At 40.7% G+C, this 23,501-nt stretch overlaps 1 protein-coding gene across 1 annotated transcript in view; it reads right to left on the bottom strand.

Moving 5' to 3' along the window:
* Nucleotides 1-429: 429 nt before the first annotated feature.
* phf21b (PHD finger protein 21B) overlaps nt 430-23,501 on the bottom strand; it is a 220,898-nt gene continuing 197,826 nt past the window's right edge. Inside the window, exons 12-16 of the mRNA XM_078220113.1 lie at nt 14,754-14,776; nt 13,561-13,716; nt 6,125-6,200; nt 5,360-5,463; nt 430-3,211 (exon numbers count right to left, since the gene is read on the bottom strand). Coding sequence (XP_078076239.1) covers nt 2,972-3,211; nt 5,360-5,463; nt 6,125-6,200; nt 13,561-13,716; nt 14,754-14,776 — 599 coding nt within the window. The 3' untranslated portion in view covers nt 430-2,971. The remainder of the gene's footprint in view (nt 3,212-5,359; nt 5,464-6,124; nt 6,201-13,560; nt 13,717-14,753; nt 14,777-23,501) is intronic.

Here is a 23,501-nt window from a genome sequence, read left to right as displayed (position 1 = left end):
CTGATATTACTCATGTAACAAACTTTAGCACACAATGAAATCACATAAATCTACTTTCCCACCTAACTCCTCCATACTAGACTAACTACTCTTAAAAAATAAAAAAACTATGCATTATAACTTCAGTAAAATTAAGTAGTGGCACTTGCTAGAGAGCTACAGTCAAAATACAAGAATTGTTTAGAGTACAATTAGTGATTGCTCCTTCAAAGTTTGAAATTAGTTGTAATAAAAAGGAGTAAATATAGTTTTTTTAAAAGTTCAACTCCACTTTAGCTACTGGGCCTAAAATACCATGCACTCCAATCATCTATTTTGGTTTGCCTCTACCTGAGAAATGCTTTTGATTGGAAAATGGGAGAATAAGCACAAGGCCCAACACATAGAAGGTATCCAGACTTTTAGAATTGAGAGAGTAATTTTTTTTTTGGCTTTTCCACTTATGGAATTCTTAAACATTTTACAAATTCCAGCTTATAGTCAAGTATCCCTGGAGCTGTAGACCATTAAAAATTATCCAGAGTATGGGCATCGTATAATTCTTCAATGTATCTACAAACAGGGACCCCACCACGCTGGTACAGTATATTGTATTTCACCCTGAAAACTATGAAGTGCAGCTTTATTACTTACATTTTAATTTTTTTTTAAAGTGGAGCCTGAAAGAACCCTGTACAAGTAAAATACTCATTTATTTCACATTAGATGAATTAAAGTAAAAGTCACCAGCAGGTTATATAGTTACACTTACACGCATTGAATTTGGTGCATGCCAGAGTGCTCAAAAAAGTCCTGCGAGATCTTTTGAGGGGGTTGATTCCTGAAATACAATGAGTGCATGCGCGTGTGACTGAAAATATCAATTCATGGGTGGGCTTGAATGTAAAAGGAACTATGTAGGGACAATTGTATTCATGTGTACACATATTTGCTCTCTCCTTCATAAGGGGGAAGAGTGAACCTTGCTGTGAACAAAGATGGCACACTGAACATTTTATTTGGAGATTCCGAATTGAGGGGTTTAAGGAGCCAGCAGGGTGGATGTCTTTTTTAGTCTCCACTTTTATCGATATATAGAAAAAACAGGCTTGATATCTAATATTATTTGTATATCTGTGTTTGTCTTTTCTGTAATACTGCAATGAAATATTAGTTAGAACTGAATTCAGAAAACTGGTATACGCAAAAGGAAATGTTAAGTGGCTTGATTGTTCAGATATGCTTTGAAGCTACACCTTATGACAGTCAATGCATCTCTTTCATTGGAGCATGGGATGCAGTTACCTGACAATAAATTGTTTCATAAAAGCATGTACAAGCAGATTTCACAATTCAGTTTTAATTTTTTTTTTTTAAAAGAACTACATTGGCAGAATTAAGATGAATTCAGTTTCAATGCACACTATCCACTGGACAGCTCCTTTGAACATCTATGCTAATAGGCCAAGACTTCTTTCCACCCTCCCCTCCCAAAGAAAATCTCAACCGTTTAATATTTTATAACTGAACAATTTGTTTTCTCTTTAGTCATCAAAAAACATTTAACCTGAAACATTTACATTGCAAGCCACACTGGAATGCTTATTGGCATTAAACCAGTAGCATCTTGTGGTTCTCTTTATTTTTGTTCACCAGTAAAAGAATATAAAATCTTGTTCATTGAAGTGTTGACTGTAATAAAATAGATTTGCATTGCACTGCACAGTTTTTCCCGGAATTGTGAAAATGGTTGAAGGGACCATGCACTGCCAGAGCAGGCCTAAAGCTTCCCATGCCAAATAGCTATGGCCTCCCAAGGTGCAGACCCTTTATTATCAGGAAGACTAGCTAGTGGATCAAGTAGCTGTCCTAAATTAATCAAAGCCTACCGGAGTATCATTTACTAAATAGGAAAGGAAAGAAGGTCCACAAAAATCTGTAAACCCTTTTAAATTTGTGTCCCTTGACTCCATCATTGACATTTTCAATGCCAATTATTTGTTATGATTCTGAGGCAGTTTCATGTACCGTGTAGCAGATATTCCCCATCCTTCCCACCAACGTCATCACTATCCCAGGGTTTGCTAAACTGTCATTTTTCTGTGATACAAATACAGTACTGGAGGAGGAAGAAACACATTTTTTGGCATTTTTTAAATATAAATCTGGCAAACCAATACAGTACTTCAAAAAAAATAAAGAAAGAAAACATGGCTTCCCTAAAATACCCACGATATGGTTTAAGAAGTGATCTGCACAAAAATGTCAACAATAAGAGAAGTTGCAAAAAGTGTTTTGCATCTGTATCCTTTAAATACTTGATAAAACATGTTCCATAGGCATCAGCAGGAAAATACTGTACTTATTATCCCACCTTAAATACTAACCTCATACTTTATTTTAAATATGTGTTTCTTACCTATATTAATACTGAAAAAATTAAACTTTGTTTGAATGCTCTGAAGACCCATACATACACAATAAAACCATTTTTTGCGCGTCACCTGAATAAATATGTCAGACATTGTCTTGCATGTTTGAATTTAGTTACAGTAATGTACAATTCTAAAAAACAGATCCTCATTTCACAGGAAAACGCTTTATATGTTACAGCTTTGTTTCGTTTATTGTCAGTCTACTGCAGTGTGTTCCATTGTTTTCTTCTCTCTCCCACGAGGCAAACTGGTGTTCAAAACACCTGCTTGGAGAAGTTAAAACTCTTTTTTTCAGCGGCCATTTTCTGGTTCCAGAATCAGTAGGTTAAGGCCAACATAAAAATAAAATAAAAAAATTAAAATCTCTTCAGCTCTCAAAGTAGTGGCTTAAAGTATTGCAGTCACAGTACAAACTGCCTGTATGGTGCATTTTTTGCTCCAACAGTCTCTGCATACTGTACTGCATCGATCAGTTATCAAACCCCACTGTTTCCACACATAAAATTGTGTAAATATTCCCAAACGACAGTAATTAAATATGGATTTGTCCAGTTCCTTTAGTTCTTTCCTTGTGATTGCTGCTTCAAGGTGGCTGGAGGGGTCCCTACAGCAGCTGAAGGCTTGATCCATGGAAGGGAAACCAACGGGGATGCTCGAGAGGTGGCTGTGGTTGTCATCATTGTAACCTGGATCACTTGCTCGCTCTGCATCAGTCTAATCAGGGTTTTCACACGCTCCAGAGAAGCCTGAGTTCCTTTCTGTTTAGCTATGAGGTTTGTTTTCAATTCTAGACATTTCTGTTAAATAAAAGTAGACAACAGTTCTTCAGTTGGCACATTTCATTGATTAGAAAGCTGCTTAACAATTCATTATTCTAGTCTACATATAGACTTTATAATCCAATTACAAAACAGACCATTCAGTCTTTCAGGCTAGTGATAGCTCTTCATTGAAGATTACTACTGAAATAAGAATTCCCTGAACTTTCCTTTCCATTTTTTTCTTTGAAAAAAGCATCCATTGCCCTTTAATATTGTAACCTGTCTCAACAGCCATTCATAGTAAACTAACCTTTTGTATGAATAATATTCTAACAACTTGCCCCTCTTTTTTCTACCAATAATCTTGTGTCTATTTCCCCTTGTTACCAATTTTCAAAAAACTGGAAACAATTTTTACTATTCATCTTTTTCAAAACTCTCAAATATAAAAATGAAACCTTTCTTCATAAAGATAACCTCTTATTGCTAGTGATATTCTAATGAATGCTTGCTATTTCCTTTCTATCGCTTTAATATCCTTCCCACAATAAATTGCACCCAATATTCCAACTACAGCCTAACCTCTTGGACAAATTAAACATCACTTCCTTCATCAATTTTAATGCCTCCACCCCCAACAACCACCTAAAACTCAGAATCCTGTTTGTATTAGGTTGAGGAAAGAAATTGGGACTAATGTAAACTTGTGCTGACAGCATAATATGGATGGTATTCTATTGGCTACTCACTATAGAATTTTTGTTTAAAGCCTGTTGAATATTAGAACTGTTACAGCAAAAAATTGGAAGATGAGAATAGCGAAAGTTAGATTGGAACACCAAATAGAATATGCTGAAATATGAATTTACAATGAGAAAGCTTACATAAAACGATGATCCAATAATGTGACAACCAAATGTAAGGTCTGTAAACAGCATTGTGTGCTGACATAGCTTGTAAAACAGATATTTAGTACTATTGAACTGAAAGTGATCAACATGTTGATATACAAAATATTCTTCTTTGTTCTGTACCAATGTTACTTAAACTTGCTTTCAATTGTTTCTATAACTCTCAAATCAATACTTTTACTACGGTAGTCTTCTCTTACTGAATCTGGTTTCAGATTCCAGCATCCACAGTAATTTGCTTTTATCCAGTCTTCTCTTACTCACTACTTTGACAATGGAACTAGCGTTCTATTATTTAAATGTCATTTCACCTTTTTGAAATTTTAACATGATTGTGTTTGGCTTAGGAAAGCACAAATTGAAGTTGTAGGGCCTACTTTGAAAAACATTGTATTACTGTTCACTGTGAGCAATTTTAATTTTTTTTCAGTTTATTCCACACCTGCTTTTGATAGTAGCCCATCATACTGTAACACACAGCAACTGAGCATTGCCTGGTGCTCAAAATCGGAACTCTTTGCAATTAGAACAGAATCTTACAGTATTATTTTATTTAAAGACTTCAGCAATTATACTGCAATATACTCCTTTCAAATAATTTGAATTCCTTTCAACCAGCATCTCATCAGCAGCTATACATGGGAGATGTATGTGTCATTTAGTAAGCATCAACAACTGGAGGGCTTGTATTTTTTGTCCTGTTAAATTGACTCTTCAAAGTTTATTGGTCATAAATGATAAAAAAAACTTTTAAGTTGATTATTGTAATAATAAAGCATTTCAATGAACCAGTAAGTCAACTTTGAACTTCCAACCAGGCGGTTGCAAGCTTGATGGAACTATAATTATGATGATACTGAAACTTGTCTTGATTATCAAAGTTTAATCACTTTTCTGACAGGCTGCTGGATGTAAAAGTCTCATGAGAACAAGAGTCTGTGGGGCTGAGGAGTGTGGGGCGGGGTGGGGGTAGGGAGTAAATAAAAACATATAATTAATAGGACTGGTCTCATTATGCAAATGTTCTATTTTATTACTCGAGGTACTGCTTTTCTTTGATTCATTTATGCGATGTGCGCGTCACTGGCTAGGCCAACATTTATTGCCCATCTGCATTAAGAAATGGGCAGTGCCATCCTGTACTACTGGACAGTGAAGAGAGAAGGAAAAAAATGGGCAAGGAAAGGAAGAAGAAACAAACAAACGCATAATAGATTCTTTGATCACTCGACTACAATCAATACATAAGGGACTATCAGTTATGTAATCTCACCGTGACAGCATTACTGAGCAGTCTGTCCTTCAATTCCAGCTGTTCATGTTCACTCTTTAACTCACTCCCTCGTTTTAACAGCTTCCTCTTCTCCTCTTCTTTCACTGTGGAAGTAGCAATAATTTATAATGCTGTTATCTAAACCTAATCATTTGAATACTACATTTTCATTTTTAGCAGCTACATGCAATTACAAATAACTTCTGTTTTAGTGCAGTGCCATACAAACATTGAGATCAGATAGTCAGTTCAACGTAATATCAACTATAGAAATCTTGGACCAGAACCTGGAGCAGCCATATAGATAGTGGCTACAAGAACAGGTCAAAGGCTGGGAATTCTGTGACGAGTACTCTTCTCCTGATATCCCAAAGCCTGTCCACCATCTCCAAGGCACAAGTCAGGAGTGTGATGGAATACTCCCCACTTGTCTGGATGAGTGCAGCTCCAACAACACTCAAGATGCTCGACACCAATAAGAACAAAGTAATCTGCTTCATTTGCACCCCATCCACCACTTTCAACATTCACTCCCTCCATCATTGATGCACAGTGGTAGCACTCAAACAAACAGTTTCTGTAAAGGCAGATGATCTACAACACATGCTTTATGCCTCAGTGGCAAGTTGAAAATCTGCCCATTCTCAGGAAACATGGAAGTTGAACTATGGTGATCTTGGCAGTTATCCAGCGATTGAGAGTGGTATCAGTTTGGTTTAATTAACAAGCCATTGCTGGTATCAGACATTCACTACACTTTCATACCTGCTTTATGTGCAAGGTAGGAATGGACGATAGCGAGGGTTCCAGGCCATGACACGTTATCTTCCTTCTTTAATACCTGTATGGGCAAAAAAAGATACTTTTTTTGAACTGTAGAAAATGATTTGCTAGTCTCTCTTAAATAAGTAGGTCTTGGGATTACTGATTAGAAGAATACCTTATTAAAGATAAACTAACCCCAAAAATAGAGCTTTCTATGCAGACTTGTCCAAAAGAAAATATTTGCATTTACGCTTTATTTCAAGTGTTTCAGGAACGTAGATACGCAGGGTGTAGATACGCAGAGGGACCTGGGTGTGCAAGTCCACAGATCCTTGAAGGTAACGTCACAGGTGGAGAAGGTGGTGAAGAAGGCATATGGCATGCTTGCCTTTATAGGACGGGGCATAGAGTATAAAAGTTGGGGTCTGATGTTGCAGATGTATAGAACGTTGGTTCGGCCGCATTTGGAATACTGCGTCCAGTTCTGGTCGCCACACTACCAGAAGGACGTGGAGGCTTTGGAGAGATTACAGATGAGGTTTACCAGCATGTTGCCTGGTATGGAGGGGCTTAGTTATGAGGAGAGATTGGGTAAACTGAGGTTGTTCTCCCTGGAAAGACGGAGGATGAGGGGAGACTTAATAGAGGTGTATAAAATTATGAAAGGCATAGATAGGGTGAACGGTGGGAAGCTTTTCCCCAGGTCGGTGGGGACGTTCACGAGGGGTCATAGGTTCAAGGTGAAGGGGGGGGAGGTTTAACACAGATATCAGAAGGACATATTTTACACAGAGGGTGGTGGGGGTCTGGAATGCGCTGCCAGGCAAGGTGGTGGAGGCGGGGACACTGGGAACGTTTAAGACTTATCTAGATAGCCATATGAACGGAGTGGGAATGGAGGGATACAAAAGAATGGTCTAGTTTGGACCAGGGAGCGGCACAGGCTTGGAGGGCTGAAGGGCCTGTTCCTGTGCTGTATTGTTCTTTGTTCTTTACGTCTCAAAGCATTTCCACTACAATGCATTACTTCAGAATAGTGACTGTCCTTGAGGAGGCAATCATGGTAGCCATTTAATCAATGAGAACAATGAGAAGTTCATTTATTCATGGTGGGGTTGGTTGAGAGATAAACAAGGTATTCAGGCTATAAGAGGCCTCCCTACTCCTCTTTAATTAGTGTCTTGCGATGAATCATTTGTAATGGGGCCCTGGTGCTCCAGATGCCTTGTGCACAAGATATGTGAAAAGTGTCATTGAGCATGTTGACTGTGGTACACCAGCAACAAAACAAGAATAAGAATGCAAATAATTTTTTCTGATTCAGAGCATTATTGGGCTATTTCCCACAATATTTCAAACTTCCATTGACCAGGTTTTAGGGGGGGGGGGGGGGGGGGGGGGATGTTCTTCCAGCTGACACTTTAGAGGGTAGGTATTGATAGGCTACTTAAGAGGAAGTCCCATAATTTAGTCATATTGAGGTCTCGTGAAGGTGCCAGAGTATTATGACAGTGTGTTTAGTAATTTCTTTGGATTTTTCATTTACCCTTTTGATAGTTAGGCTGAATCCTTGGACACAACCAGAAAATACATAACAGTAAGTGTTAGAAAGGCACATCAGGTCAGACAGCATTAAGAGAGAAAATAGACAAGTCAACACTGTAGATGTAATCTTTAATAAGAATGGAAAAAATGTACTATCATTTAAACAGCCAGAATAAAGGTGACAGGAACAACACCTCTGATCAAGGAATAAATCTGTGATCTGTTGAAAGGTAACAAGAATGTTAGATAGTTGAGATAATCTTTCAATCAGATGATGAGAAGTGTGGTGGCAGTGTGTTAAAGATCACCTCAGGGAGTCCCAAGTTGCTGTGGCAAAATACACTTTTACATGCATATTGCGGTCCGGAACCATGGATGGCAATGCTAGAGGTTCCAACTTTCTTTCTATCATATGACTGACCAGGAATCTCTCCTGTCCATACCACCTACCACTGCTGTGTGATGGAAGAATTGGCAGGTTGCCAACATATTTGGTCATATTACAAATGCACCTTCCAGTTGGGGTGGGACTCAAACCCAGAGATTCTGACTCACGGAGGCAGGGATGCTACCCAATGGGCCTCAAGACCTCCAATCCAAGAAAAATTTTAAATATAGAACAAATATGAACAGCTGAGGCAGCAATAGGTGAAACAGGGGAAGTTGGCAAAAGTCTGAAGAAAAACAAGCCTGCACGACGATCGAGGCATCCTCTGCCACCGCATAGCATTCTCATGAAGGGACTCCATCACCATGCCATTCCAACGCATTCTCTTCCTCTCCACTCTGTGCCAAGAATTCTATCCTACACCTCTAGAATCCCCATTTTGAAGAACGCAGAACTTGTAATTAAGGTATGAAATTATTAAAGTCAAATTTCAGGCCAAAAGGCTGCATGAGGTTCTATGTATAGATATGATGCCATTCCTGGAGCTTGAGTTGAGCTTTATTAGAATAGGGTAGAAGGCCTAGGATGGCGAGCTCAGAGCAGGGGTGAAACTGAGACAGCAAATTGAGACAGGAAGTTAAGGCAAATAATAGGGAGCAACGATCACATTTAGAGACAGAATGCTCAATAATATGGTCACTTAATCCATTTTCTCCATGTAGGGTTAGCAAATACAAATACTGCAATGTCTACCTATTACCCTCCTCCCACATCACTGTCCAGAAATCCAAATTCTGTTTAAGACAACATTTTACCCCATCCAGGCACTTCCAAACTGTCGGTCGAGGAGCCCGATGGGATCAGAAAAGTCACATCTGGGGTCGGCAAGCTTCCCCTCCTCCGAGGCAGCAATGGCGACTGTGAGAACATTCCCCACTCTAGAAACTATGGTGGGGGGCAACCCTGGGCCCACTGGATGGATTGGATGCCTCCAAACAGCAAGGGACAGATGGTTGAGCCCAAAATGCTTTTTAACTTTAGAATATGTTTGGCACACGTGTGAACACATCGGAGATGTTTGTGCAAATGAATGCTAGCAATGTGAAATGAGTCAGTGATTGGGCAGAGGGAAGAGAGGTTGGATGATGTGGTGGGAAATCGTCTCTCAGGACACCATGCTAGAATTAATCTGTTCCCTTAATGACTCATTTTTCTTCTCCTCAGGCTTTTAGCCTCTCCAAATCCACTTATCTCCAATTGTCTCAAATATCACACATTCATTATTTCTATTACACTTCTTTCCCTCATTCGGTAGAAAAACCACCATATCTGTCTAATTTGTTTTAATTGATTTCAAGTCATATTATAGGTATGTTTTTTCTTAAATCTCCCCTCTGACCTTTGTTTCGAGTCCATTTTAATGTTTGTCATTTTTCCACCTCTGATGAAGGATTACACTGGAAACATTAACTTGCTAGCTCTCCACAAATGATAACTGTCCTGCTGTGTTGCTTTAAATTTCCAACATATTTTTCTACTCTTTAAATTAGTTAATGTGAAAGTTTGTGCCCTATCTCATCAGTTTTTCAGCATGGATTTACAAAAGGGAAATCATGCTTGATGAATCTATTGGAATTCTTTGAGGATGTAACTAGTAGAGTTGACCGAGGAGAACCAGTGGATGTGGTTGAGAAGGCTATCGACAAGGTCTCACATAACAGACTACTATGTAAAGTTAAAGCACATGGGATTGCAGGTAAAGATAGATAGAAAGCTGGTTAGCAGATAGGAAGCAAAGAGTTGGCATAAATTGATCTTTTTCTGATTGGCAGTCAGTGACTAGTGGGGTTCCGCAGGGATCTGTGCTAGAACCCCAACTGTTCACATTATATATTAATTATTTGGAAGAGGGAACTGAATGTATTATCTCTAAATTTGCTGATGATACGAAGTTGGGTGGGAGAGCGAGCTGTGAGAAGGATGCAGAGATGCTGTTTAAAAAAGGAAGGAGACAAAAGGCGGGTAACTATAGGCCGGTCAGCTTAACGTCTGTAGTAGGGAAAATGCTGGAATCCATTATTAAAGAGGAGATAGCAGGGCATCTGGATAGAAATGGTTCGATCAATCAGACGCAGCATGGATTCATGAGGGGAAAGTCGTGCTTGACGAACATGTTGGATTTTTATGAAGATGTGACTAGGGCGGTTGATGGAGGAGAACCGGTGGATGCGGTGTTTTTGGATTTCCAAAAGGCGTTTGATAAGGTGCCCCACAAAAGGCTGCTGAAGAAGATTAGGGCACACGGAGTTGGGGGTAGTGTGTTAAAGTGGATTGGGGACTGGCTATCCGACAGGAAGCAAAGAGTCGGAATAAATGGGTGTTTTTCCGGTTGGAGGAAGGTAACTAGTGGCGTGCCGCAGGGATCGGTACTCGGGCCGCAACTATTTACCATTTATATAGATGATCTGGAGGAGGGGACGGAGTGTAGGGTAACGAAGTTTGCAGACGACACAAAGATAAGTGGAAAAGTGAATCGTGTGGAGGACGGAGAAGATCTGCAGAGAGATTTGGACAGGCTGAGTGAGTGGGCGAGGATATGGCAAATGGAGTATAACGTTGAGAAATGCGAGGTTATACACTTTGGAGGAAATAATAACAAATGGGATTACTATCTCAATGGAAACAAATTAAAACATGCTACCGTGCAAAGGGACCTGGGGGTCCTTGTGCATGAGACGCAAAAGCCCAGTCTGCAGGTACAACAGGTGATCAAGAAGGCAAATGGGATGTTGGCCTATATTGCGAGGGGGATAGAATATAAAAGCAGGGATGTCTTGATGCACCTGTACAGGGCATTGGTGAGGCCGCAGCTGGAATACTGTGTGCAGTATTGGTCCCCTTATATGAGGAAGGATATATTGGCATTGGAGGGAGTGCAGAGAAGGTTCACCAGGTTGATACCGGAGATGAGGGGTTTGGATTATGAGGAGAGGCTGAGGAGATTGGGTTTGTACTCGTTGGAGTTTAGAAGGATGAGGGGGGATCTTATGGAGACTTATAAGATAATGCGGGGGCTGGATAGGGTGGAGGCGGAGAGATTCTTTCCACTTAGTAAGGAAGTTAAAACTAGAGGACACAGCCTCAAAATAAAGGGGGGTCGGTTTAAGACAGAGTTGAGGAGGAACTTCTTCTCCCAGAGGGTGGTGAATCTCTGGAATTCTCTGCCCGCTGAGGTGGTGGAGGCTACCTCGCTGAATATGTTTAAAGCGCGGATGGATGGATTCCTGATCGGTAAGGGAATTAAGGGTTATGGGGATCAGGCGGGTAAGTGGTACTGATCCACGTCAGATCAGCCATGATCTTATTGAATGGCGGGGCAGGCTTGAGGGGCTAGATGGCCTACTCCTGCTCCTATTTCTTATGTTCTTATGTTCTTATGCTTCAGCATGATTTGGACAGGCTGAGTGTGTGGGCATCTGCATGGCAGATGCAGTATAATGTGGATAAATCTGAGGTTATCCACTTTGGTAGCAATAATAGGAAGACAGATTATTACTTGAATGGGTGTGAATTGAGAGAGGTGGATACTCAACAAGACCTCGCTGAAAGTAAGCGTGCAGGTACAACAGGCAGTAAAGAAGGCAAAGGGTATGTTGGCCTTCATAGCTAGAGGATTTGAGTATAGGGATAGGGATGTTTTGCTGCAATTGTATTGGGCGTTGGTGAGGCCACACCTGGAGTAGTGTGCGCAGTTTTGGTGTCCTTATCTGAGGAAGGATACCTTGCTGTAGAGGGAGTACAGCACAGGTTTACCAGGCTGATTCCTGGGATGGCAGGTCTGTCGTATGAGGAGAGACTAAGTTGGTTAGGATTATATTCACTGGAGTTTAGAAGAGTGAGGAGATCTCATAGAAACTTATAAAATTCTAACATGGTAGAAAGGGTAGATTCAGAAAGAATGTTCCCAATTGTGGGGGAGTGCAGAACTAGGGGTCATAGGAAAACGGGTAAAGCTTTTAGAACTGAGGTGAGGAAAATTGCCTTCACCCAGAGGGCTTTGGAATTCACTACCACAGAATGTAGTTGAGGCCAAAACGTTGTCTGATTTCAAGAAGAAATTAGATACAGCTCTTGGGGCTAAAGGGATCAAGGGATATGGGAAGAAAGGGGGAGGGGGCGGGGAGAGATCGGGATATTGAATTCGATGATCAGCCATGATCAAAATTAATGGCGAAGCAGGCTTGAAGGATTGAATAGGCTGCTCCTGCTTCTAGTTTCTATGTTTTCAAGCACTCGGTTGTGACTCTGGTTCCACCTGTACAGATGGATATTAATCGGATATGTCCCAAGGTTAATTTTCCTTCTTCAATTATAACAGATCAAGATTGTATGCTGCTTTGTAAACAGAATCTGCATTATCAAGCAGGATGTGCTCCAGGTCTTTTGCAAGCTGCTTTGCTACATTTGCATTTTCGGGATACGGTGATTCCCTAATCACTCAAAATGTGGTTTTCTCTGTTCTTGGGGAATAAAGTTTGCAAAACTATTAGTGACTCAGTCAGTAATTAGCAAGTGCGAAAATCTCCTGTGATGAGCATTGGTGCATAAAACAATAAAGTACAGACCACATGTTGCAGGCTGGTTTGGGAGGGCAGCTGGGAGTAAATCTGCAGGGCACTTTGAAAATCTGTGGGTATTACAGCTGTTTTGGAAGTGGCGTGCAGGTTCAAATTCAATGCAATAACTTGCATTTATATAGCACCTCTAATGTATAAAATCCAAGTACTTAAACAAAAACGCACTTCACAGAAGTGTAATCCAAAAAAAATTGATTTAAAACTAAATAGAGGGGTGGCTAAAAACCAAACAGAATTGTCTCAAGGATATAACGAGAGAGAAAGAGGTTGAAAGGCAGAAGGGTTTAATTGGTGAGGCCACAAAGGGATTTCAACATGAGTATAAGAATTATAAATTTGAAGTACTGTAAGACTGGGTGCAAAGTGGGTCAGCAAGAACAGAGGTGCTAGGTGATCATGATATGTTAAGGTCAGCCGAATTTTGGATAAGTTTTCAAAAGGGATTATGAAATTACCTCAAGAAGGGCAAAGGTTGGCAATGTCAGAGATAATGTGGCTAAGACAGGGTAGCTGAATTATTTGGAGCATTTTTCATGTGTGCACCCATACATCTTCATGGTTCACACGAGTCCAATCCTATCCATACCTGACATGCAAACATAAGCACTTCCAACAAAGGACGCTGGATTGTAATTGGAAGCAGAAATGTGGTAATTTTCCTTCCTAAAAAGAGGACTAAGTCCTATTTGATACTCCAGCTAAAGTAAGCCAACTCAGGCAGAATGATCCTGGGATTTTCCAGGTCTGCAGAGTTGAGATACTCACTTCCTTAATCAGTTCAGTCAATACTAAAATTTTATCTTGCTTAAAAAGTTATTTTATCTGTATTAGCAAATTCTTTGAACAATAAAAAGCTGAGTCTGTACCTTTTCCTGGCACCTGGGGCAGACCCACACCCCCTTGGGAATGGTCTTGAGAGGGGGCTCTAAGCATTCCAGATGATAGACACGAGAGCAAGTGTCGCACAGAAGTAGCTGACCACTACGTTTGCACACTGTACAGTAATCCTCATGGATATCATCCTGTAAAATCAAGACCACACAAATCACATTATAAATTGAAATGAATTTTCGCGACTTCCTTAAGGAAGTTTGGAAACTTTGAGTGACTCAAGGTGAACTTTCCTCCATCACCAGCACGATATTATCACAGAACATATCTTTCCCTTTGCTCCCCTCATGGCAATCTGAAATGACTGCTCTCTCACCCTGGTCCACTCCTTTATCACCTTCAACTCCTGTTCCTTTCCCATGGTTGCTTGGACCTTGCTCTCACTCTGGTGTTGCTTCAATAAAACCATGGCAAACCTCCCCTCTTCCTCAATTGCCTCTGCTGAATCTTTCAGCTAACTAAGCCACTCAATCAAAAAAAATCAGTGATCATATCGTGGTAACTGGTCACATTGGTCACAATTACTCATTTAACAGCAAATCCCATTAAACCTCACAGGCAATGACACATCTTCCCCTTTGCTCCCCTCATGCACTTTTACTTAATGCACAGATCGGAATATACTTGGAAAGTATATTATGAAAAATTAAAATTATTCACATGAATAAACAATTGCATTATTTTAAATGTAGTTATTTGCTAAAAAGTGGCTTGGAAAAATAAAAGCGTAGAAAGAAAATCCTTTTGAACTGCAACACAGTCCCCAGAATAAAGAAGCCACAAACAAAAATATAGACAGCTTGACATTTTTATTGAGATTAAACAATGCTGGAGCTCAAAAAAGGCGGCCAATATTAACCAACTATGGCACAATTTGAGAGTCCAAACCAGTGTCGTTGAAAATTTGTTTTTTTTGCAAATATGATGGTTTCCTAATGATCTTCGCTGATTGCTGCAACCCTCTCCAGAATGCTGCACTAATGGATTGCACTAACTGATAAATGCGACATTTTAAAAGCAACAATAATTTTTTTGGAACACACTAATGCTTAAATATAAAGATAGAACTTGTACTGTACTGCTCATGCTTTTGCAGTAATAAAAGTCCCACATATTTGAATGCCAAGAGATTCATACAGGGAAAAGCCACAGAATGTAGGAGACATACCTTCCAACAAAGATCCTCATTGGCTTGCGTGTTAAGGAAAGAGGCAGAAACATGTTAGTAAGAGCTGGTTTGTAGAACAGCCTGGGTTGGGGATTTTAACATGGATTCAGTGAGTAGACCAATTACAAATAGCAGTGACTGGAGGTACCTGGATCACCCAGATGACACCAGACTATGAAGACACTAAAAATTAGACAAAAGATACAATTTGTGGGGATGGGTGGGGTGGGGGTGTAGGGGAGAAGAAAGGAGGAAAACCAAGACAGACGTGCCAGTCTCAAAGTTAATGAAAATTCACCGATTATCACAGCTTGGTATGGCTCCTGTTCTGCCCAAGACCGCAAGAAACTACAAAAGGTTGTAAATGTAGCCCAATCCATCATGCAAACCAGCCTCCCATCTATTGACTCTGTCTACACTTCCCGCTGCCTCGGCAAAGCAGCCAGCATAACGAAGGATCCCACGCACCCAGGACATTTTCGCTTCCACCTTCTTCCATCGGGAAAAAGATACAAAAGTTTGAGATCACATACCAACCGACTCAAGAACAGCTTCTTCCCTGCTGCCATCAGACTTTTGAATGGACCTACCTTGCATTAATTTGATCTTTCTCTACACCCTAGCTATGACTGTAACACTACATTCTGCACCCTCTCGTTTCCTTCTCTATGAACGGTATGCTTTGTCTGTACAGCACGCAAGAAACAATACTTTTCACTGTATGCTAATACATATAACAATAATAAATCAAGTCAAAAATCAATTCCCTGATTTAAGTGTTATCTTCGGCTAAGTACACAATAAACATCTACATTCAAAATATCTAGATCAGAGAAGAGACTCATTTGTACCCTCAGAAAAATAAAATTTGTATCGACTCCCATTACATACACAATATAAATTTCACCTATAACTTCAGTTATTTCTTTGCCCCTGTATTTGTAAGTATTGCTCTGTGTTGCCAAACAGGTTACTTGGAATTGAGGCAATGAAAAATGTTTGTAGTTACAATTACCCAAACACCTTTAGGTTAGGACTTTGTTTTAAATTGAAAATTAGGAATATGTTTCCTAACAAGTGTGGAAAAGACTACAGATACACTTGACAGCATCTCCTTTAAAATAAGCTGCGAGGTTATGAATCCAAACTCTAGTATTGACAGGTTGAGAAAGGATACAGAAGCTGCACTCCCATCAAGATATTTGATTTATTATTGTCACATGTATTGGCATATAGTGAGAAGTATTGTTTCTTGTGCACTATACAGACAAAACATACCGTTTATAGAGAAAGAGAGAGTGCAGAATGTAGTGTTACAGTCATAGCTAGGATGTAGAGAAAGATCAACTTAATGCAAGGTAAGTCCATTCAAAAGTCTGACAGCAGCAGGGAAGAAGCTGTTCGAGTCGGTTGGTACGTGACCTCAGACTTTCAGATCTTTTTCCCGAAGTAAGAAGGTGGAAGGGAGAATGTCCGGGATGTGTGGGGCCCTTAATTATGGTGGCTGCTGAGCTGAGGCAGCGGGAAGTGTAGATAGAGTCAATGGATGGGAGGCTCATTGAGTGATGGACTGGGCTTCGTTCACGACCCTTTGTAGTTTCTTGCAGTCTTGGTTAGAGCAGGAGCCATACCAAGCTGTGATACAACCAGAAAGAATGCTTTCTATGGTGCATCTGTAAAAGTTGGAGAGAGTCATAGCTGACATTCCAAATTTCCTTAATCTTCTGAGAAAGTAGAGGCGTTGGTGGGCTTTCTTAACTATAGTGTCAGCATGGGGGGAGGGGGAGAGAATCAGGACAGGTTGGTGGTGATCTGGACACCTAAAAACTCGCGACCATTTCTACTTCATCCCCATTGATGCCAAGAGAGGCATGCCCTGCATTTTGCTTCCTGAAGTTGATGACTATCTCCTTCGTTTTGTTGACATTGAAGGAGAAATTATTGCCACGCACCAGTTCACCAGCTTCTCTCTCTTTCCTGTACTCCATCTCGTCATTGTTTGAAATCCGACCCACTACGGTGGTGGTATCAGCAAACTTGAAAATCGAGTTGGAGGGAATTTGGCCAAACAGTCAAAGGTGTAAAACAAGTATAGTCCATCCCTAATTACCCTTGAGAAGATGGCGGTGAACTGCCTTCTTGAACTGCTGCAGTCGCTGAAGTGTAGGTACACAGGAAATTCCAGGATTTTAACCCAGCAACAGTGAAGAAACTGCAATATATTTCCAGATCAGGATGGTGAGTGGCTGAAAGGAGAACTTCTGGTGATGATGTTCTCATGTATCTGCTGCCCTTGTCCTTCTAGATGTTAGTAGTCATGGGTTTGGAAGGTGCTGTCTAAGGAGCTTTGGCGAGTTCCTGCAGTGCTTCTTGTAGATGGTACATACTGCTGTCACTGTATGCTAGTAGTGGCACAAATTGCCCTTTTTGGTCCCTTATCAGCCCTACTCTCCTTTTAACCCCTTTTGCTACTTACGTAGCACTGGCCAAGAGAAGACTTTGGGATTTCCTTTTATGTTAGCTGTAAGTTTCTTTTCTTACTCCCCCTTTGCTTCTCTTATTTGCTTTTTCACCTCCCCACTGAACCTTTTATTTTCAGCCTGGTTTTCAATTGTATTTTCTACCTGACATACGTTTTGCTCCCAATCTTAACTTTTATCCCTTTTGTCATCCAGGGAACTCTGGCTTTGTTGGCCCTACCTTTCCCTTTTGAGGGAATGACCGTTTGAATTCTCTTCTTTGAAGGTAGCTCACTGTTCAGCGATCGCTTTTCCCAACAATCTTTGACTCCAGTTTATTTGACCCAGATCCGTTCTTGCCCTTTGAAGTTCGTTTTCCCCCCCGTTACTTTTACTCTAGATTATTCTTTGTCCCTTTTCTAGCCAGGATTAATCCTATGATACAACTATTGCTGTCCCTTAAAATGTTCTCCCACTGACATTGAAATTGGAGAACTGGAGAAAAACACTATGACAGTGATTTGAAGATCAGTAGACCAAAGAACCAATTTATGGTCTTTCAGTTTCCCTACACCCTAGCTATGACTATAACACCACATTCTGCACTCTCTCCTTTTCTCGCTATGTACGGTATGCTTTGTCTGTATAGCGCGCAAGAAACAATGCTTTTCACTGTATACTAATACATGTGACCATAATAAATCAAATTAAAAATATTATGGGTGAAGACTTAAAGAAAGTGAGTGGTTTCCAGCATCTAGGGGTGGTGATAGAAGATGGAAATGGAAACTAAGCCATGGATTAGCTCTGGTTGTAGTATTTGGAAGTGCTGAAATGGAAAGGAAGAATGTACAATTGCAAGACCAGCCTTGTTGCATAGTGCAGAAACTTGGGCAAAATCAATGAGGGGGGAACAACAACTGGATACTAATGAGGTCTGGATCCTGAGATGGCTGCGTGGAGTAGTGAGAAAGGACAAGATCAGGAACCAGCACATCAGGGGTCAGTGAAGTTTGTGTGAGCAAGGAAAGTATCGGAGAACCCATTTTGGGCTGAGATGGGAAGGATATTAGATATTAATGACATCAAGGAATATGGGGATAGTACAGGGAAATGATCAGTTGCATGACAGAGCAGGTTCAAGGGGCTGAATGGTCTGGTAGCTACAAAACTGTTACTGAAAAAGTGTCCTATATCTAATGGGAAAAATGCAGAGTCATAGGTGGGTAAGATAAACATATACTTTGGAAACTCCCCTGAACATTCAAACAGAGCAAATATAGAAACATTTCCTTTGTCCAAACTACTTTTAAAAATGTACAGATAGATCCAAATAGGAATGTCCTACACTAGATCAAAATTCCAATATCCAAACTCAGACTACAACTGGGAGATGTTATAGAGTAGTATTCAAAAGCATGATGAACAGAAAGATATTCTCTTTTCCTTCAACAACCATACAAGAGAAAGTGGTTTCAAACCCTTCCTCAGAATGCACCAGGGACTACTAATAAAACATGAGTAATGGATACTGACATGACAGACCTCAGACTCAAAGCACATAAAAATGGTGAACATTTTGGTTATGCGGCATACATTTCAGGTTGAATGTGTACCTGTAAGTCAGATTTCATATCAGCTCTGAGAGCGACTTGAAGTTTTTTAATCCCACTACTAAAATGACTAGAGACTATACACAGCCTCTTCCCTGATGTTTCGTAATTAAAGCAGTTATTTTCTGAAAACACTATGTTCCAATAAACCTTTCAACACAATGCAGAAAGATTAATTGGCTGTAGTAGTTAATTCACTCTCCTGATATTCAATTAATATAAATAGGCAAAAAAAAATAGATATGCTTAAATCATACATTAAGGGCAAGTGTTGTGTCACTAGACTCTTCACACAAACCTACCAATCACACCGATGGTGGCGATAAATACTTTGGTTCTTTTTTTTTGAAGATGTACAATAAAATATACAAGTTATAGGAAAGCTCAATGTGCACACTTTATTAGAGCAACAACACTACACTTCTGGGTCACAAGCCGTATGACACCACTTCCTGCAGTGATGGTGCACACTCACGACTTATATATTCAATTAAAGCAATATCACAACATGCCCCTTTTCCCTCAAGTAGAAAATTACACAATAATAATAAATATACAAAACATAACAGAATTGCTGTGAACACTATTTGCATAATGATTAGACTTCCAACCATCTTTGAAGAGTCACTAAAATGTATTGATGATTCACTACTGATTTACATGATAGTAAAACATTTCTGAGATCTAGAATCATCATTACAGTGTTCTTGACTTGTCAATTTCAATGCTTGGTATTCTTCACAGTGGTCCTCAGATCTCAGGCACAAATATGTCCTCAATGCCAACAGAGTACTGGATAAGATGCAGTTGGACAATTCCGTTAATTGACACCTCAACATTGTTCTGTTAGTTGTTATGACTTTACATGATCCTGACTCATTGCAAACTTTAAATACCTCTGAGGGAACTATGTCTTTTTGTGTTGGGTGAATAACTCAAAACTTTTGCCTCAAGTTAGCTTGGCAATTCCACACCTGCATTCTGATCATGAGTAGACTTCACCTTCTCCTACTTCTCCAGTAGCCTTCCCTGCACTGATGGATGATGACCCGGAAGTGTCATTCTGACCTGCCTCCCAAACATGATTTTGGCTTGTGATGGTAATCTTTTATGTCTAATGGTGTCGCCTATAAATGCAACATAGCAACTTGGAAATCTTACTCTTTTCCCTGCACTTCACAATAAGCAATCTAACCAGACCATTAGGTATAGGATAACGTGGAGAAGCTGCTACATGGTTAGGGCCTACTCAATATCCTGCAACGATTTGCCTGTATATTGTGGACCATTATCTGATATAATCTCCTCCAGTGTGTCAAAAGGACTAAAACATTCACATTCACTCGATATTCTCGATGTATCCCTCAATCTGTCTGATGACTGACGACTTTGAAAAATAATCTGTGATTAAGAGGAAATCATCACCAAATGGTGAACAGATCCATTACAATTCTCGACCAGGGATATGATGGGACATCAGGAGGGTGTCCTGATTCCCTGTGCTGGTTTGACTGGTGCGCTTGGCATGTCCTGTACATCCTCAAGCACCAGTACATAATACAATACATAAAGGGCAAAAGAGTAACAAGGGAGAGAGTAGGGCCTCTTAAGGATCAATAAGGTCATCTATGTGCGGATCCACAAGAGATGGGTAAGATCCCTGTTGAGAAAAGCATGGATGTTAGGGAACTTGGGGAAATAAATAGCGATGTCTTGAGGAGTGTACATATTACAGAGAAAGAGATGCTGGAAGTCTTAAAGCACATCAAGGTAGATAAATCCCCAGGACCTGATGAAGTGTATCCCAGGACGTTGTGGGAGGCGAGGGAGGAAATTGCGAATCCCCTAGCAGAGATATTTGATTCATTGATAGTCACAGGTGAGGATTGGAGGGTGGCAAATGTTGTGCCTTTGTTTAAAAAGGGCTGCAGGGAAAAGCCTGTGAACTTTAGGCCAGTGAGCCTCACATCTGTGGTGGTAAGTTGTTGGAAGGTATTTTGAGAGACAGGATCTACAGGCATTTAGAGATGCAAAGGCTGATTAGGGACAGCCAGCATGGCTTTGTGAGTGGAAAATCGTCTCACAAAATGAGTTTTTTGAAGGGGTAACCAAGAAGGTAGACGAGGACAGTGCAGTTGTTGTTGTCTACCTGTACTTCAGCAAGGCCTTTGACAAGGTACCACATGGTAGGTTGCTGCACAAGGTTAAATCTCACGGGATCCAGGGTGACGTATCTAAATGGATACAAAATTGGCTTCTGGTTGTTTTTCTGGTTGTTTTCCAAAAGGCCTTTGACAAGGTGCCTCACGGGAGACTGCTGAGTAAAATAAGGGCCCATGGTATTCGAGGCAAGGTACTAACATGGATTGACGATTGGCTGTCAGACAGAAGGCAGAGAGTTGGGATAAAAGGTTCTTTCTCAGAATGGCAACCGGTGACAAGTGGTGTCCCGCAGGGTTCAGTGTTGGGGCCACAGCTGTTCTCTTTATATATTAACGATCTAGATGACGGGACTGGGAGCATTCTGGCCAAGTTTGCCGATGATACAAAGATAGGTGGAGGGGCAGGTAGTATTGAGGAGGTGGGGAGGCTGCAGAAAGATTTAGACAGTTTAGGAGAGTGGTCCAAGAAGTGGCTGATGAAATTCAACGTGGGCAAGTGCGAGGTCGTACACTTTGGAAAAAAGAATAGAGGCATGGACTATTTTCTAAACGGTGACAAAATTCATAATGCTAAAGTGCAAAGGGACTTGGGAGTCCTAGTCCAGGATTCTCTAAAGGTAAACTTGCAGGTTGAGTCCGTAATTAAGAAAGCAAATGTAATGCTGTCATTTATCTCAAGAGGCTTGGAATACAAAAGCAGGGATGTACTTCTGAGGCTTTATAAAGCACTGGTTAGGCCCCATTTGGAGTACTGTGAGCAATTTTGGGCCCCACACCTCAGGAAGGACATACTGGCACTGGAGCGGGTCCAGCGGAGATTCACACGGATGATCCCAGGAATGGTAGGCCTGACATACGATGAACGTCTGAGGATCGTGGGATTATATTCATTGGAGTTTAGGAGGTTGAGGGGAGATCTGATAGAAACTTACAAGATAATGAACGGCTTAGATAGGATGGACGTAGGGAAGTTGTTTCCATTAACAGGGGAGACTAGGACGCGGGGGCACAGCCTTAGAATAAAAGGGAGTCACTTTAGAACAGAGATGAGGAGAAATTTCTTCAGCCAGAGAGTGGTGGGTCTGTGGAATTCATTGCCACAGAGGGCTGTGGAGGCCGAGACGTTGAGCGTCTTCAAGACAGAAATTGATAAATTCTTGATTTCTCGAGGAATTAAGGGCTATGGGGAGAGAGCGGGTAAATGGAGTTGAAATCAACCATGATTGAATGGTGGAGTGGACTCGATGGGCCGAATGGCCTTACTTCCGCTCCTATGTCTTATGGTCTTATGGTCTTATGGAGGCCTGTGACCAGTGGTGTGCCTCAGGGATCAATGCTGGGTCCACTGTTATTTGTCATTTATATGAATGATTTGGATGAGAATATAGGAAGCATGCTTAGTAAGTTTGCAAATGACACCAAGATTGGTGGCATAGTGGACAGTGAAGAAAGTTATTTCCGATAGCAATGGGATCTTGAGCAATTGGGCCAGTGGGCTGACGAATGGCAGATGGAGTTTAATTTAGACAAATGCGAGGTGATGCATTTTGGCAGATTGAACCAGGGCAGGACTTACTCAGTAAATGGTAGGGCATTGGGAGAGTTACATAACAAAGAGATCGAGGGGTACATGTTCGTAGCTCCTTGAAAGTGGGGTCACAGGTGGACAGAGTGGTGAAGAAGGCATTCAGCATGCTTGGTTTCATTGGTCAGAACATTGAATACAGGAGTTGGGATGTGTTGTTGAAGTTGTACAAGACATTGATAAGGCCACACTTGGAATAGTGTGTACAGTTCTGGTCACCCTATTATAGAAAGGATATTATTAAATTAGAAAAAGAGTGCAGAAAGGATTTACTAGGATGCTACCAGGACTTGATGGTTTGAGTTATAAGGAGAGGCTGGACAGACTGGGACTTTTTTCTCTGGAGCGTAGAAGGCTGAGGGGTGATCTTATAGAGGTCTATGAAATAATGAGTGGCACAGGTCAGCTAGATAGTCAATATCTTTTCCCAAAAGTAGAAGAGCCTAAAACTAGAGGGCATAGGTTTAAGGTGAGAGGAGAGAGATACCAAAGTTTCCAGAGGGGCAATTTTTTCAGAGGGTGGTGAGTGTCTGGAACAAGCTGCCAGGGGTAGTAGTAGAGGCGGGTACAATTTTGTCTTTTAAAAGCATTTAGACAGTTACATGGGTAAGATGTATAAAGGGATATGGGCCAAATGCTGGCAATTGGCACTAGCTTAGATGTTTAAAAAAAAAAGAGTGGCTTGGACAAGTGGGGCAGAAGGGCCTGTTTCCATGCTGTAAACCTCTATGACTCTACATAGTTTCCTCCAGGTGTCTTGTTTGCCCAATGCCCATGCGGCCCTGGTACAAATGTGATATATCCTGATGGAGAGATTCAGGAATTAGCAGGTGTATTATTTTAAATATTATTCCTCTTAAGATAGCTAACTTGTCTCCATGAGGCTAAAAATATCTTTGGCTCGCTTGAACCTCCAATATCCTATCATG

This window comes from Mustelus asterias, chromosome 9, assembly GCF_964213995.1.
Source record: "Mustelus asterias chromosome 9, sMusAst1.hap1.1, whole genome shotgun sequence".
NCBI classification, from domain to species: Eukaryota; Metazoa; Chordata; class Chondrichthyes; order Carcharhiniformes; family Triakidae; genus Mustelus; species Mustelus asterias.
The sequence above is the reverse complement of the archived record's forward strand: the minus strand, read 5'-3'. Positions and strand labels throughout refer to the sequence as shown.